Source organism: Periplaneta americana, chromosome 16 (assembly GCF_040183065.1).
Source record: "Periplaneta americana isolate PAMFEO1 chromosome 16, P.americana_PAMFEO1_priV1, whole genome shotgun sequence".
In the NCBI taxonomy this organism is placed as follows: Eukaryota; Metazoa; Arthropoda; class Insecta; order Blattodea; family Blattidae; genus Periplaneta; species Periplaneta americana.
Window position 1 is genome coordinate 5,366,909 of NC_091132.1, and position 18,520 is coordinate 5,385,428.

General features: G+C 36.2%; 1 protein-coding gene across 1 annotated transcript in view; it reads right to left on the reverse strand.

Moving 5' to 3' along the window:
* Positions 1 to 9,698: 9,698 nt before the first annotated feature.
* The window catches only part of Rhau (RHAU helicase), a 46,432-nt gene continuing 37,610 nt past the window's right edge, over positions 9,699 to 18,520 (reverse strand). The window contains exons 16-18 of the mRNA XM_069849684.1: positions 15,937 to 16,246; positions 12,843 to 12,940; positions 9,699 to 10,984 (exon numbers count right to left, since the gene is read on the reverse strand). Coding sequence (XP_069705785.1) covers positions 10,903 to 10,984; positions 12,843 to 12,940; positions 15,937 to 16,246 — 490 coding nt within the window. The 3' untranslated portion in view covers positions 9,699 to 10,902. The remainder of the gene's footprint in view (positions 10,985 to 12,842; positions 12,941 to 15,936; positions 16,247 to 18,520) is intronic.

Below are 18,520 nucleotides of genomic sequence, written 5' to 3' on the forward strand. Positions count from 1 at the left end.
TCTATCTTGGAAATCACATATTAGGTATGTATGCATTAAGTTATCTTCTGTAACCTATTTGTTAAAAAAATTGATGAACATTGTTAGTTTTGAATATGTTCGAAATGCATACTTTGCCTTTTTTCAAAGTGTATTCAGATATGGACTTATTTTGTGGGGAAATTCTAGCGATATTACCGACATTTTATTAATTCAAAAGAAAGTTATTAGAATACTGACAGCTTCAAAAATTAGAACACACTGTAGACCTCTGTTCATACAGACAGGTATTCAGACCGTCATAAATCTGTACATATATGATGTTCTAGTGTTTATGAAAGAACATTTGCAAGATTTTAATATGAGAAGTGAGGTACACAATCATACAACGAGGAATAGGCAATTATTAGATTATCCACTTTGTAGACTTAGTGTGACAAAAAGATACTATAAATTGATTGGAATCAAATTATTTAATAAGCTCCCTATAAACATTCAACTTCTTCCTGTTCAAAGTTATAAAACAAAATTGTACAGTTGGTTAATTAAAAACCCACTTTACTCAATAAATGAGTTCTTTGAACTTGACATACATTTTTAAACAATGCAGTTTTAAATGTTATGGTTGTTGTTTCTTAATTTTTTTTTAATAATGAGATTTTAAATTAAACCTAGTGGTAAATCAATTTACATTTAAATTTCAATGTATTAATGAACAGAGCAAATTGCACTACCTTATGTTGCATTTTTAAAGTTTATTATTAGCCTCTGTTTGTAGTATTCTTAATTAGTTATTAAACATATGACAATTAGTATTTTATACTGTCTTTTATCTAGTAAATATAGTACTTTTAACTTTATATTATGTAATTTGATAAATATCTACATTGTTTTTATAATTAAATTTTTATTTTGTATATCTATGAAATGTATTGCAGTAAGATTGTAACATTTGACAATGTCTATAGTGAAGTTTTTCATTCAATGACAATAAAGATTATTATTATTATTATTATTATTATTATTATTATTATTATTATTATTATTATTATTATTATTATTATTATTATAACAAAAGCATGTTCTGTTGTCCCGTCGCTCTAATTTCCGGTAGCCAATCGCGTTGCAGGTCGGCTACATTTAAACGTGTGCGTCTTGTGATTGGCTGGTGAAGACGTTATTCATTTCTTAAGGCTCGATAAATATTTAATATAATCGTTGGCGTTCGCAGAAAGCACACGAAGACGTTATTTGCCGCTCAATTATTTGCTGAATTACAGTGCGTTTGATTTATTATCATAGGAGCTACGACATGATAATGTTTAACGGTGTGGCAAATAGATTCCTCGTCTGGTAGCTCGGCAACGAAAGAACAAAAATGGCGAACGATACTACCTGCCTTGACTTTATAGAGCCTTCACTTCCTAAGACGTAAGCAAAGAGGAGGAGTCACGCCGGGAATAACAGCGTCGCGACTGTAAATTCACAATGACCAAAAAATAGCTGCCTATTCACGCGCTAATGCGCTATTATTGAAAACAAACTAAGTCCGAAAGCTGATATCAAAGAACTTTGTAAAATTGAGAGTGAGATAGTCGTAGTGCATCGTCGGGCTGCGGACTGAGAACCTAGAGGAACAAAAGTCATTTTGGTCAGTCTTGAAAAGTAAGTGAAAATAGGTCAGTTGTATTATTGTAAACACTAGTAGCACGTGACGGCGACGTGATATGAAAAATGTATTAAATTTTAAAACGTCGCACTTATTGTTTTTCTTACACCCAGACTTCAATACTTTGAACATTTCAGTAGTCTACAATGCACGATTTGTGAAGAACCTAATGCATAATATACATAGGGGCCTTGGACACTACCAATTTTGTTGCTTAAAAAAGTAGAAGAATTTTATTAATTAAACTTGGCGAAGCGAGTTAGTTCAGGAAATCTTTTCAACTGGAAAAAAGTTCTGTTTTAGGGTATAATGTAGACCTACAGTACATTCATTTGTTCATATTTAAATACGCTACAACAATGCAACTTTTTACGGCCTTCGAAATTCTACATATGTCCAGTTTAGAAATGTTTGCAAAAACAAATGTATTCATTCGTAAAAAATGAAGTACCTACGTAGTTCTTACCATTTTCGTAAAATTTCCAGCTTGTACAGTTTTCCTGTGAACGTCATTAGCAAATTTCAATATTAAACATTTTGATACAAACATTATAATGCAGGGATTTTTTTTAATTAAGCGAGTTACTATTATGTATATAATATTGGTACTGCGATTATTTTAACCGGTAAATAAGAGTACGCTAATATAAAATACGACTGCTCAGCAGAGCCTCAAATCGTTGTCCACACGGCCAGAAGTAGAAAGATTTTCGACGAAAAATGTTATTTGCAAATGGCTCATCAAGGTCTACCAGTGATATCTTTGTAATCAGTGACAAAAAAAAAAGCGCAGCGTTTTGGGCACACTACACTTTGATCAGCTCGTGTCTTTTATCAGAGGGCAATAACAATTTATCTGAGTGCTGATAGGAAGGAGGGAAGGACCTCGGCTTGTAAAAGAACTCATTCTGACGTGAACTTGAATTTCAGGAACGGAAGACGATCGACGGAGGAGCTATGTGAACTTTACCATTCACCATGCAGCACAAAATGTATCTTGAGATAGCGAAGGGGAAAGTGTGAAGGGGGGGGGGGGACAGAATGTTTAAAGGAAAGATTAAACAAGATCTTCCCGATACATATGACGCAAGCAGCGCTGAGATAAAAGAGGTTAATGTACTCCACTATAAAAAATCTGCCTTCCCTATATGAAGCAATAGAGAAATTACAAAGGCTCTGGCGGACAGGATGTAAGGTTTGAAGGACAACTGGGAAATAAACACTTTTTCTTTCGTTCGGACTCTACCCTCATTTAACGACCTTGCTGTTAAAGCTATGAATTTCAAACGTTTAAAACTTGAGCTTAAGAATTCCAATTAGCAGGAAGTGAAGCTCGAAGTCGCACTAAAATTACGTCATCAATGGATCAAATGGATTAGAATAAAGGCTGAAGATGACTTTCAGATTCGACCTTTCCCATTGTGGATGAGGAATATCAAAGGTAGTTGGCTATTTGTAATACTAATGGCTCTTGGGGTACCAAGTTTTCAGAATATAAATAAAGGACAGTTGCAAAATTTAACTCGAGCAAAATACGAGCTGTTACTATATTACTGAATTGAATTGAAAGAGGAGAATTTGGAGGACAAATTTAAAAGGTACGCAAAACGCGTCCTTGCAAGGGGTTCGGGGCTGTAAGAAACTAAATATGTGAGCTCCAAGCCTGCTGGCCACTTGTCTCACTCCGGGTTACGCTGCTCCACTGAAGGAGTTCTAGAAAATTTTGAAGGGGAAAACCGAAAATGGACGTAACCTCTTAGGTACCACATACGCGAGGGGGACGGAAATGTGATCAAAGTGATCACGGGACGGGACGAGGAAGAAATGGCTGGTGTAAATCTGCACATTGAAATGAACTGTGTCATTTCGCAGTGCAGGAGGAGTCGAGAAGACTCTGTCGTCTGTTGTTCGATGACAAGGCAGGTGAAGACCGCCAGGAGAGACGCCGTGAATTCTGAATCTGCAAATTGAAAGGTTCCCTGTCCTTTCGCATTGAGACTAAATGAGTGACCTCGCAAATTAAATATGCAATTTATAGGTTCTGAACTAGAGCATTACGTCGTTTGTTAGAAAAGGGGGAATATGGGGAAGGTCATATAGGTCTGTGGCCCATTTCTCTTAGGGCTCATCCCGACATTTGTCTTAACGCCTTAGGAAAACCACGGAAAAACCTTAGGCAGGATTAACTATATTACTAACCATCAGCTTATTTTTATTATTAAGGGGGAACGAAATTGGATTTTTGGTGAAAATGTTGATTTAAAATTTTTTTTTTCTTTTTCAATATATTACGGTATTTGGTTTTCCCTCTTTAAAATGATATAGTACATGTGGCTATATTAAAAATATATCCTTCTTAATTTTTCAGTTTTCTGAAAAGAGGTATGCAAGTTTTAATTTTAACGCTCAATCTTCATAAATTTTCGGATTTTGGGCGGAAAGTTATTAATTTTCTATTTTACAATTTATTATTTGATTTTTCCTTTTTAAAATGGTATATTGCATATGATTATTTTGAAATTATTATACATATCTATGTTAACATTTCGTTTTTCTGAGACAGGGGCATAGTTTACACAAATACACAAACGATTAGGGAAAACACGAAAATTTTGCTTGAAGCAAGTAAAGCGATCGGTTTGGAAGTAAATCCCGAAAAGACAAAGTATATGATTATGTCTCGTGACCAGAATATTGTACGAAATGGGAATATAAAAATTGGAGATTTATCCTTCGAAGGGGTGGAAAAATTGAAATATCTTGGAGTAACAGTAACAAATATAAATGACACTCGGGAGGAAATTAAACGCAGAATAAATATGGGAAATGCCTGTTATTATTCGGTTGAGAAGCTCTTATCATCCAGTCTGCTGTCCAAAAATCTGAGAGTTAGAATTTATAAAACAGTTATATTACCGGTTGTTCTGTATGGTTGTTCTCACTCTGAGAGAGGAACATAGGTTAAGGGTGTTTGAGAATAAGGTGCTTAGGAAAATATTTGGGGCTAAGCGGGATGAAGTTACAGGAGAATGGAGAAAGTTACACAACACAGAACTGCACGCATTGTATTCTTCACCTGACATAATTAGGAACATTAAATCCAGACGTTTGAGATGTAGCACGTATGGGCGAATCCAGAAATGGATATAGAGTGTTAGTTGGGAGACCGGAGGGAAAAAGACCTTTAGGGAGGCCGAGACGTAGATGGGAGGATAATATTAAAATGGATTTAAGGGAGGTGGGATATAATGATAGAGACTGGATTAATCTTGCACAGGATAGGGACCGCTGGCGGGCTTATGTGAGGGCGGCAATGAACCTTCGGGTTCCTTAAAAGCCATTTGTAAGTAAGTAAGGGGCATAGTTTAAGTACACATATCTTATTTTAACGCTTATTTTCCCTAAGTTTAGTTCTTTCCCACAAAAGGAATCTTTGCCAGCTTCTATTTAATCTAGGAACCTGAAATTTTCAGGAATTGTTTACTTGATGTTTCATCTGTACTGAAACAATGTTTTTTGAAATGTGTTAAATTTTGTAGATTTTACAGGAAGTAATGTATTGAAAATCGTTGAAAAAATATACGAATGGAGAAAAACTATTTCTCAGTAAGGAAATAAATAAAAGACAAACAACTGTTTGCATTTAGAGTCAAGTTAAGAAGTCATGAGCTGTAAAAAATCAGCTGTTCAGCTTCAACATTTTTTCAGAAAACATTCCTTACGTAAGACATAATTTAACATTCAGGCAACTCCGTTTCCTCTAAAATTTAGAAGGCACATTAATGATATCTAGGATTCAGGCCAGGAAGGTGTAATTGCCAAGTTTTGTGTTCATACAACAAAAAGTTATAATTTTCTAAATTTAGCACGTATTCTTTGTTTCACGTGGAGAAGACTCACTCATTTTCGTTTGAAACATTGTTCGCGTCTTCACACATGCTACACACAATCCAACAACAATACGTGTATTTCTGTACCATGCACAGCTAATGCTTGAGAATATAATTATTTTTAACTAAAACAGAAGCAGCTAGAGGTCGAAATTTATTTTCTTCGTTGTCACGTTTCTAAAAACATTTTTTTGTTAAGTTTATTTATACATGCTTTATCTGTGGTCAGATCACATGCTTAGGATACCAGTATCGTTGTAGATGGCTTGTGTTTATGTAACTGATTATAGATTTTAATTGGTGATCGAGGCGGTGATCAATCATGGCATGTAAATTTCCAATCCAGCATTTGCCTTTGTACTGAGGAAAACCATGAAAAACCCCGGTCAAATTGGTTGGCCACGGAGTTTGAACCAGGGACCTCCCGAACGTGAGTCGCAAATGCTATCATCTGAAGTCTATGAAATGAAAAAGAGACTTGGAAAAGATTCACATTCATTATTCATTCAAAGTGTTCTGCTCAAGGGCAGGTCTTTCACTGCAAACCCAGCATTCTCCAATCTTCCCTACTTTCCGCCTTCTTCTTAGTCTCCGCATATCACCCATGTATCTTCATATTGTATATCATCTGATATCTTATTGTGGCCCGAACTTTTCTCCCGTTCACAATTCCTTTCAGTACAAAGATTCAAGTGAAACGTTTAACATAATATATTATACATCAAATATTCATATGTATGAGGTCTCGCCCACCTCACTGAATATTACATGACTAATATTTTTTTTTTATCCAATGCCACCAGGTTGTCTTTTCGACATTTCTGGTCTTCTCTCCTGGCCGTGGCTTAATTGTAACCCACTTCTGAGGTTGGGGCACCTGGAAGGCGGAGTTACATTACCCCGATGATGTGATAGGATGATGATGATAATGTGGTGCCAGGAGAGGTCTTAAATCTAAACTTAACCTAAATTCCAGACCATGGACGAACACAGGAATAATCCCCTTTAAGGAAAAATTCCTGTGCTCTAACCGGGAATCGAACCTCATGAACTATAGCCAGAAGCTCTGACCACTAGACCATGAGGCTGGTCACATGACTAATATGAATTAGTCTATTGTATTATTACTATTAAATACGAGAAAAATTCGTACCGGCACCGGGAATCGAACCCAGGACCTCTCAGCTCTGCGCTCAGTTGGTAAGAGTGCTCAGCGCGCAGAGCTGAGAGGTCCTGGGTTCGATTCCCGGTGCCGGTACGAATTTTTCTTGTATTTAATAGTAATAACACAGTCTACTATATACAGTCGCGAAGCTCAATATGTAGTAAAAATGCAAACATGGGTAGTTGCCCACCACTAGGATCGCTACTATCGCCTCTCTCCTAACAGACGTCAAAATATGTTACACCTTCGCTGTCGTGTTCTTTTGGAAAAATTAACACCTTCCTTCCATTATTGAAATATTAAATGCATAAAGTTAATTTATTATTTTAATTAAGTATATTAAATTCCACCATAAACTCGAAGATACCTGCAAGAAATAGGTTAATATTATTTTTGTTTGTGCAAAACGAACTGAAATTTACTATAATCGCTTCACTCATTCAAGATTATAGCGATAATTAACTATGAAACCAATAAATATTCATTTTCATTTCCCTTTACAACAATGATAATGGAAATATGAATTAATGGAGTAACTTACGTGTACCGGTACTTGTAGTGTAGGCTTACGTACTTAACAAAGTGGGATGAGGTTAAGCAATAATAATCACACCAGAATTGGAAATAAAACGTGATCAATAAATTTTATTGTAACAGACTTTTTCTACGTCTCTAGTAAAGTAACAAATAAAAATAACAACAAAATTAACATCTATAATTAAAAACATATCCTTTGAAGAAAAAAGTAGGCCTAAGCAATAATAATCCCACCAGAATCGAAAATAAAACGTGATCAATAAATTTCATTAAAACAAACTTAGTTTTTCTACATCTCTAGTAAAATATTATTATTCCAATTATTGTATTTTAGCCATTAACATTTTCATTACAACCAATAACGAACATTTCACAAGCATCAATGTGAAATACGCAACGAGCTAGCACTCGATGGAAATACGACACAGCCCAAAGTCGACGGTGGACAGTCTATTGTTTCTAGTTGCTAACTGCTTGGAGCGCTTTATCACAAGATTTGCAAAAAAACACCTCAAGCTTCGCGACTGTATATAGTAGACTGTGGTAATAATATGTTATGCTTTTAATATATGTTTTATATTATAAAAGATTATTAAAATATTAAACTTAATTTTAACTTAATAAATTATAGTTTGTAGAGAAATGGATGTGATAAATAAATGCGTGGGTTATAAAGATAAGAATAGTTAATTTTTCTTTCATTCACAGTTTCCTATTGGTTTATAAGCCCATAAAGAAAACAAAATGCTACACTTCATACACGTTTTTATTCAAGTTTTTCACTTAAAGCGTAGGCTACTTTCCATATTATAAATTGTCTAGTTGTTTCTACCGAACTCTCTAGTAATCAGTAAGTCCAATAGGAGTTTTCAGGAGACAAAACCATGGAATTAAAAAGATGTGAAACTCAAAAGTATTTAAGAAAGCTGGGTACTACAACAGAAGCAGAAGAATGGCATGTGGCTCCTATGCTATTACGTGTGTTTATTTTTTTAAATTTTAGTAGGTTATTTTACGACGCTTTATCAACATCTTAGGTTATTTAGAGTCTGAATGAGCCGAAGGTGATAATGCCGGTGAAATGAGTCCGGGGTCCAGCACTGATAGTTACCTAGCATTTGCTCATATTGGGTTGAGGGAAAACCCTGGAAAAAATCTCAACCAAGTAACCTGTCCTGACCAGGAATGGAACCTGAGCCACCTGGTTTCGCGGCCAAACACGCTAGCCGTTACTCCACAGGTGTGGGCTTGTTTATGGTGATAGTTGTTTTTAATGTTTGGAATTATATAACATAGTAAGAGACTAAATATTTGTAACAATACCTTTGTGATGGACGAAGAATTGGTTGATGTGGAATAAGGTCAAGAGACAGAGAAAGCACGGACAATAAGCTGTGCTGATTTATTTCAGTAAAGTCGAGAACGAGATCTGAGAGAGCATGTGACTAAGATTAGGATCAAATAACATTCCGCATAGCAGAAACGACACTGACCTGAGTTCAGAAGAGATTGCAGTTCCTTGCAGTTCTGGAGAAGTTAGCAACATCCTCAGCTTAAGGAAGTCGATAATAGTGCTGGTATAAGCTTCAACAACTGTACAAATTGTATTACATACAGGTCTATGTTTGTAGTTCAACTAAAATCATAATTCTGTGGTGTTTGGTCAGATAATGATAACTTCAAAAATGGCCTTTTTAGCTGAAAGTGCAGCCCTACATAAAAAACCATTCTCTTTCGTTTGGTATAGCCGTGATATCTCAATCTAATCTTAATATGTTATTTTCATTCACATTTGTATTTAAACTAGAATTATGATTTGTATAGGAAAAGTGAAAATAAAAATGCTTGTATCTCAAAACAGGTTTTTTGAAGTTATCATACCAAACTGTGCAGTAAGTTTTCAAGAAAATACTTTAGTAACTTAATCGATCTCTTAATTCAGATTTTTTTAAACTAATGCCACCAGGCTGACTTTCAACATTTCTGGGCTCCTCTCCTGGCAGTGGTTTATGTGTAACTCACTTCTCAGGTTGGGGTGCTAGGAAGGTGGAGTTACATTACCCTCATTATATGACACGTGATTATATGGTACCAGGAGAGGTATTAAATCTAAATTTAACCTAAATTCCAGACCATGGTTGAACACAGAAACAATTCCCTTTAAGGAAAAATTCCTTTGTTCTAACCGGGAATCGAACCTGAGACTTCATGAATTGTAGCCAGAAGCTTTGGCCACTAGAGTTTGAGGCCGGCCATTTCAGAAAAATTCTGAACATTTAATTTGTTGCAATGTGAGCACATTTTCTGAGCTTCTATTTTTTTTTTTCGCAACTAATTTTAATTTTTATTAACATATTTTCTAACACGTCTTTAAATAAATTACCCTTAATGCCTAGACGAATGAATATTCCATACAAAAATTCGTGTTCGAGCTGAAATAATAAATGATAATAGGAAATGGAATGTAAAGAATCAATTTAATGTAGCATTATATACAGCAAAACCATCTCACACTCACTGTACAAGATCAGTACATAAGTATAGAATCGCTGACAATAAATTTGTATCTGAGGAATGTTTCTGGGAAACAGTAAGTGCCAGGGAGTCCCATTTGGTTTTTCATTGAAAAAGTGTTATGTAATGTTGGTAATACTGTAGAAAAAGATAAAAGTGCCAAGCATTCACATTTAGTTCAAACAGTTGCCCAAAGAGAGCGCTTGGTGCATCTCCACAAGTTTTTTTTTTTTTTTAATTTCCTGGAAAATTTATAATTTGGCACTTACACTGTTTTCCATAAACTCCTCAATTCCTGTTCCTGGAAGATAATTTCAATTCGTTATTCAAAATGCAGATATTCTTGAGTACAAACGCAGGAAAATAACTGAAATTACACCAGCAACAAATGAAACAGATTCCTTACATAAACAATACTCTATTTGAAGTAAATGGTATCACACTGGTACATAAAAATCTTCAAGTTTACATATAACAAAAAATTTAAATGATGAAAATGGTCTCTTTTCTTGAGATGGGACAACAAAGCAACGATGGAACTCACGAGTGCTAGCTTTCTTGTTCCAGTTAATTTAATCACATGTTACAGACAGACATATGACACATTAGCACAATAAATAAATGATCTTAACTAACTAAAGGATATGTTTGACATCTGACTAGTCTTTGAACATAATATAACTAATATCATACAAAAGCAGACAATTTCAACTTCTCTTTTCACTGGCAATGTTTCACGAATTTTATTGCACATAATTATATAATTTTGATGCCAACTACGTGAATATCACGTTCAAACACAACTTTGCAGACAACTTCGAATTTAAAGTAATTATAAACAAGTTCATCAAACAGCGAGAAATACCCAAAAATCTTCACCAAATTGAAATTTGGCAACAATGTAACTAACGACAGATAATGATTAGTTATAATGTGTACTACAAAAATGCATCAGAAAGGAACAAAAGGCAACAAAGAAACTTAGACATAAATAGTCAGTCTATACAATAAAAGACAGAGAGATTCAATGAACACAGATTGTACGGTTCCACTAGGGAACTTGATTTAAAATATCTTCTTTGTTGTAGAAAATCACTCCGTCAGGCCACAGATATAATAATGTTGTGTGGAATTAAAAGATATCTTCCTCAATCTGAGAACCCATCATCTCCTTCCTCAGCCACGAGCATCATTTGTTTGTCTTCAGACGTGATCAGTTCAATAATGGCCCTGTAACGGGAAGCAGAGTTCACAGGCATTACACCAACCACATCAGTAATGAGATGTGGTAAACAAGAAATGGATTCGTAACTGGAAGAGATGCGGAACAAATACGAAACTAAGAAATCTGATGCTGAATTTACAGTGACGCGACATCGCAGTATCGCGTCGCGGTCTGGTGTTCACAATTCCACGACTTGATTCGCTGGTTCGTGTTGATTAGGAAACTTAAATTGAAACGATGCCTGCCTCCTGTTCGAAAAACTGTGTTTCAACTGTACGAGGAATGTCTAAAAAGTATCCGACCTTTAGCCAGAAAAAATATTTCAAATACCTGACAGGGTTGGGACCCTAATCCCCTTCAAATTAGGCCCCTTGTGCTTGCACACACTTAGCCCACCGATCCTTCCACTGCCGGAAACACCTCTGGAAGTCTTCTTTTGGAATGGTGTTCAGCTCCGTCGTCGTGTTCCGCATTATTTCTTCTCTACTCTCAAAATGGGATCCTTTCAGTGGTGTCTTCAATTTTGGAAACAACCAGAAGTCGCAAGGAGCCAGGTCTGGAGAGTAGGGAGGTTGGCGAACGGCTGTAATTCCATGTTTGGCCAAGAAAGTGTGGATCAATTGGGATGAATGTGTGGGGGCGTTGTCGTGATGCAAGTGCCAGTTGTTCGCCGTCCACATGTCTGGTCTTTTGCGCCGAACTGCATCACGGAGTCGCCGGAGAACATCGTGATAGTACTCCTTTGTCACCGTTTGTCCTTCCGGTGCGTATTCGTGATGCACAATTCCACGGACATCAAAGAAAACAGTCAGCATCACCTTGATTTTGCTTTGCACCTGCCGCGCTTTCTTCGGCCTTGGAGACTCGGGATGCTTCCATTGCGACGACTGTCTTTTTGTTTCTGGGTCGTACCCGTACACCCGTAACTCATCTCCAGTTATCACGGTGTTCAGAAACCCAGGATCAGTGTTGGCGGTGTCCAGAAGGTCCTGTGCAACATCACGACGGAGGTCTTTTCGTTCCGGGGACAACAACTTGGGCACGAATTTCGCAGCCACTCGGTTCATGTTCAAATCATCACGCAGAATTGCATGTGCAGAATCTTTACTCACTCCAACCTCTTCGGCAATCTCCCGCACGGTCAAACGACGATCTGCCATCACCAAATTTCGCACCCTCTCAACAACAGCTGCACTCCGAGCAGTTTGGGGTCTGCCACAATGCTGCTCACTCTCTGCTGATGTGCGGCCATCTTTGAATCGGTTGAACCACTCCTTAATTTGTGTTACACCCATCGCATCTTCCCCAAACACCTGCTGAATCTTACGAATTGTTTGACTTTGAGAATCACCAAGCTTTTGACAAAATTTGATGCAGTATCTTTGCTCAATTCGTTCAGTCATCTTGCGAGAAAACTAAATCCGACAAACACTTAGAACAGCACCTTACTTGGCGACCACCAGCCAGTGACTGGCACAAGCGAATGCGGTGAAAAAATTCAAGCATGCGCATTATGGTTCCTCCTTCCACCGTGCACAGAATCACTACTTTGCGCGGGAAAATTTAAGGTCGGATACATTTTAGACAGGCCTCGTATGTCTTACAATTCCTTCAGATGTGATCGACTAAAACCTTCCTGAACACGTGCTGAGGAAACACATTTCAAGTATTTTCAATCTTAATGAGCCGAATGAAGAAAACAAGGAAGAGTTACACAACTCATTAATTTTGTACCATAGATATGTCAGTAATTACTTAGGAGGGCAAAATGCTTTAGAACAATCTAATACATACTTCAAACATTAGAATAGTAAGCAACAGTATGAGTCACAGATTGCATGAAGTAGAAAACAATTGGTTTACCTCATGACGGCCCCTTCAGTGCTACTGCGACTCCAGTTTATGGTTCCAGGATGAGTGATCTTGTATTCCAGGAGCTGATCCAGTCTTTTTCTCAATTCCTGAAGCATGAAAAAGGATTAACATAAAAACCTGGAGATCAGCTGTCGGCAACACATCCACCAGACACATGCTCCATTCCTGACCTTCACTTGTTATGGAGACAACAGTGGGCTGATTGAAGGTTTTCAGAAACGTTGTTTGCAATAATATTCAGGGTCAAAGCATAAATAACATTTTGAACTAAGGACAAAGACTCTTGCAGTGGAGAACTTTATGCTTGCTTCCATTTTCGTTACTGTTTCAGATATAATGACACAGCAGAGTCCGTATAGGCCAGATTCTGTCAGATGCGTTTCCAATTCACTGTGGGCTAAAGCAAGGAGATGCACTATCACCTTTACTTTTTAACCTTGCTCTATAGTATGCCATTAGGAAAGTCCAGGATAACAGAGAGGGTTTGGAATTGAACGGGTTACATCAGCTTCTTGTCTATGCGGATGACGTGAATATGTTAGGAGAAAATCCACAAACGACGAGGGAAAACACGGGAATTTTACTGGAAGGAAATAAAGAGATAGGTTTGGAAGTAAATCCCGAAAAGACAAAGTATATGATTATGTCTCGTGACGAAAATATTGTACGAAATGGAAATATAAAAATTGGAGATTTATCCTTTGAAGAGGTGGAAAAATTCAAATACCTGGGAGCAACAGTAACAAATATAAAGGATACTTGGGAGGGAATTAAACGCAGAATAAATATGGGAAATGCCTGTTATTATTCGGTTGAGAAGCTTTTTATCATCCTGTCTGCTGTCAAAAAATCTGAAAGTTAGAATTTATAAAACAGTTATATTACCGGTTGTTCTGTATGGTTGTGAAACTTGGACTCTCACTTTGAGAGAGGAACATAGGTTAAGGGTATTTGAGAATAAGGTGCTTAGGAAAATATTTGGGGCTAAGAGGGTGAAGTTACAGGAGAATGGAGAAAGTTACACAACACAGAACTGCACGCATTGTATTCTTCACCTGACATAATTAGGAACATTAAATCCAGACGTTTGAGATGGGCAGGGCATGTAGCACATATTGGCAAATTCAGAAATGCATAGAGTGTTAATTGGAAGGCCAGAGGGAGAAAGACCTTTGGGGAGGCCGAGGCGTATATGGAAGGATAATATTAAAATGGATTTGAGGGAGATGGGATATGATGATAGAGTTTCGATTAATCTTGCTCAGGATAGGGACCGATGGAGGGCTTATGTGAAGGCGGCAATGAACCTCCGGGTTCCTTAAAAGCCAATAAGTAAGTATAATGACTCATGTGGTACTAAAACAAATGAGCTAAGCATAATGCTGCATTTCCACTGAGTGTGAATCATTCCTTATTCATTAGGCTTCGGTGAATTGTTGAATACGCCATTTTTATTTTAAAAAAATCAAAATATTTACAGAATATATAATTTAGGAAAATATGGATGCAATATAAATAAATCTTAAAATCTGCAATCGTATGCACTAACAATTATGTATTAAGTGATTACTATCGATATGACAATCTAAGAAAACATTGCTTCCATATGTTAAATGAGTTTGCATCCAATATGCATTTTACATATAAATCTGGGGTCTAGTAATAAGCCAGTGTTCGAATTTTTTAGTTTGTGCAGAAAATGAAGAAAATATGAACAATTAAACTTATATATACATCTTGATTACACAACTTTTAAGACTGTATCACTTCGGAATATGTATGGTAAGACTTTCCTGTGTTAAATTTCAACATACCTTGTTTACATGTTTCGACCTATTTACGGGTCATCTTCAGAACTGGTCGTACAAAGGAAACAAAAGATATCCAAAACCTACATCAACACATAAACGAAATACACCCAAAGCTGCACTACACACTAGAAATTGAAAACAACAAATCCATAAGTTTTCTAGACATCACAATAACGAAAGTAGATAACAAACACACATTCAAAGTATACAGAAAAACAACAACAACACACATACACAACACATCCAACCACCCCACACAACACAAACATGCTGCATTCCGAACAATGGTACATAGACTACTCAACATATCAATGAACCAACAGGATTACAACGAAGAGCTGAACACAATCAAATACATAGCACAAGAAAACGGATACAACCCCAACATAATACGTAAGACAAAACATAATACAACACAAAAAATACATCACACTAATATACGAAAACAAAAACACACACAAAATTGCAACCTGATTCAAAAAATTAAATTACAACATCGCATACAGAACAAATAACACTCTGCAAAAACATCTCAACACACAAACAACACAACAAATAAATACAACCACACAGGCGTATACAAACTCAAATGTAACACCTGCAACAATTTCTGCATAGGACAGACAGGCAGATCATTTCAAACACGTTACAAAGAACTCATCACAGCCATAACAAAATTACAAAACACCTCCACATATGCAGAACACATCACAAATGCTAACCTCACCTACAGAGACATCAACACAGATATGGAAATACTACACATCCAACCAAAAAGCCAGAAACTCAACACACTAGAACAATATGAAATATACAGACACACGAAAACACACCCCAATGATATTCTCAACACACAACTCAATTTCAAAACACATACACTCTTTGACTGTACGCTACGAACGCACCCTCAAAGGAAACAAGAGGCGCCAAGACCAACAACGACCAGTTCTGAAGATGACCCATAAATAGGTCGAAACATGTAAACGAGGTACGTTGAAATTTAACATAGGAAAGTCTTACCATACATATTCCGAAATTAAACTTAATTTTTATTTTCAAAAAATCCTATATGTACATACCGTAAAAATTTTTTAATGCTGCAAAGGTCTAATAATTAAATCACAAAAACTTGTCCTGTTCATGGCATTACGAAATGTTAACTAATGATAAAACTAGAAATATGGGTAAGAATAAAATAACTACACAGAGATTACTATAACTTAAAATATCCAAAAGCATCTTCTGGTTGTTTCCATAAAGCTATTCCTTACCTTCACCAAATTTGCTGTGCTATGCAGACATCTGAATCTTATTGATTCATCAACAGCAATCACTTCCATATCACACTCAATACAGACGTCCACACCTTTCCCAAAGAAGAGAAGTGGAAGAGGGTACACCATTGTTGTATCGTGGAGGTAAATGGACGTACTCTTCAGCTTCAAGTGGTACAACAGGTATGGACTTTCAAACTCTGTTTGCTTCTCGTTTATAGAGCGGGGATGAATGCACACAGATCCGTCTTCAGGCGTTTTTAATTTTACAATCACCTGACCTGTTCTCTTCTTCTTCTTAATAGACCTGCAACAATTATGATAGGGTACGAATGAGTTTTATTGCCTCCACATTACTATAAAAATACCCTAAAAACTGTGCATTTATGACACAAGAGCCCTCAAAAGCAATTACATTTGGTTTCTAAATACTACCATTTAGCAGGGGCGGCTTTTGGGGTAGTGCCAGTGTGCCATGGCACCGCCAATGAAATAAACAAAAAATAATATCCTAGAGAGCAGTTGTAATAGTTTATTTCTACACATTTTATTCGTATTTCATCTGAACGAGAGCGCGCACAGATCGGGACGCACTCTTGCAGCGTTTTTCCGAACTTTGGAGCCACTTCTGTGTGGCACTGCCTGCCTCCATATAACACTGTACAAAAGGCTACTGATTCTAGTTTATATACGTTTCTTATGGCAGACTTTGAGCCGAATTCAGTTTGACTCAGTAGTTAATATTCCACCCGCTAGAGCATAGTAATGCAGAAATTTCGCCAGATGGCAGGGTTGTTGGAGACGTTAGGAAGGGAACCATGAACCGCAGACTTGCACGAAAACACAAGTTAAAGTTCCGCGCCAAATGTTAATGTAATGTTGCCAATTCAAAACTAAAGCACATAACTTGGATTTGAATGTGTAAAGTATTATCCGTTTAACTATACTGAATGCAGAAATAGTCATGGTTCTTTTTAGAAAGATAAATATATTTTTTTTCATATTATGTAACACTGTTTGTTAATGTTGTGTAATATTTGTTTTATTTTGCGGCAACTAAATATCGCTACACTGTTGCTATAGTATTGATGCTTCTGTTAACGATACACGAGATCTGTGCAGGACATGAACATGTGTTATTCAGGCCGCTGCCTTGGATTCATCGGCCTGTTAAATAAAATGCAAACGTGTTCGTTTATTATCTATATCACTGTTTATCTCGTGTGTTTTTGCCAGTAATTTTACTAGTTATAAAAGTTACTTGTATTTGACTAACAATACTGTGAAAGTTTTGCATTATCTGTATCTGTAAATTTCGTTATTAGTTTCGGAAATGTTATTGTAACTGTTACTAGATGCATTATTAACTGTACACCTGGTAAAATAGCTGGTTTAATTAATGTTTATTTAACATAATGTAAACGTGAGCTGCGATTATCAGTTTCACTAGGGAAATTTGCGTAAAACATTTTTTTCATTTTTGGCACCACCACCAGAATGCCTCATCGGCCGCCACTGCCATTTAGTAAAGAGGTTTGCAATACAGTGAAATCTTATTCATTTTTACGTTCTCTGGGCTTAAGAAGTTTTCATTATTACATACAGAATTTTGAATTTAACTAGTGTTAATAATACTTTTTTTTTTTTCCAATTTTTACGACTATATTGTGACATACGTTTATGTGTAACAATGTTTTTTTTCTTAAACTATTCATCGATTTTGAAGTTTTATTTGTCTTAACAAGAAGTGTGATATCTTATTTGTTGACGATCTTTGACAATGACATGGCTCAGCGATCTCTTCTGTGGATGCAATGAAGTGTGAGACAAACTTAAAGTTTACCTGGGGAAGACTGAAAATGTTCTAGAAAGAATTCTGATGTGTTTGACAGAAGTAGAACAATTTGTGGAAAATGAACTAGTTAAAAAAACACTTCAAACAATCTGAATGAGGCGGCAATGACATAAAATGCATTGATATTTTAAAACTTATATACCTCGTTAAATATCAGTCATATCAAAATTTTGCATAGAATTAAACTTGTTTGAAACATTTTTAGAGCATATTTTGTAATGTACAATTTTTCTATATATATAGAAAAAAAAAAAAAAAAAAAAAGCGAGATTTATTTCAGGCCTCCTCATACCCCCCCCCCCCTCCTTTTAAAGAAAGTACGTATTTTAAATGCCATGAAAAATTCAAATATCTTGGAGCAACAGTAACAAATATAAACGACACTCGGGAGGAAATTAAACACAGAATAAATATGGGAAATGCCTGTTATTATTCGGTCTGCTGTCAAAAAATCTGAAAGTTAGAATTTATAAAACAGTTATATTACCGGTTGTTCTGTATGGTTGTGAAACTTGGACTCTCACTCTGAGAGAGGAACATAGGTTAAGGGTGTTTGAGAATAAGGTGCTTAGGAAAATATTTGGGGCTAAGCTGGATGAAGTTACAGGAGAATGGACAAAGTTACACAACACAGAACTGCACGCATTGTATTCTTCACCTGACATAATTAGGAACATTAAATCCAGACGTTTCAGATGGGCAGGGCATGTAGCACGTATGGGCGAA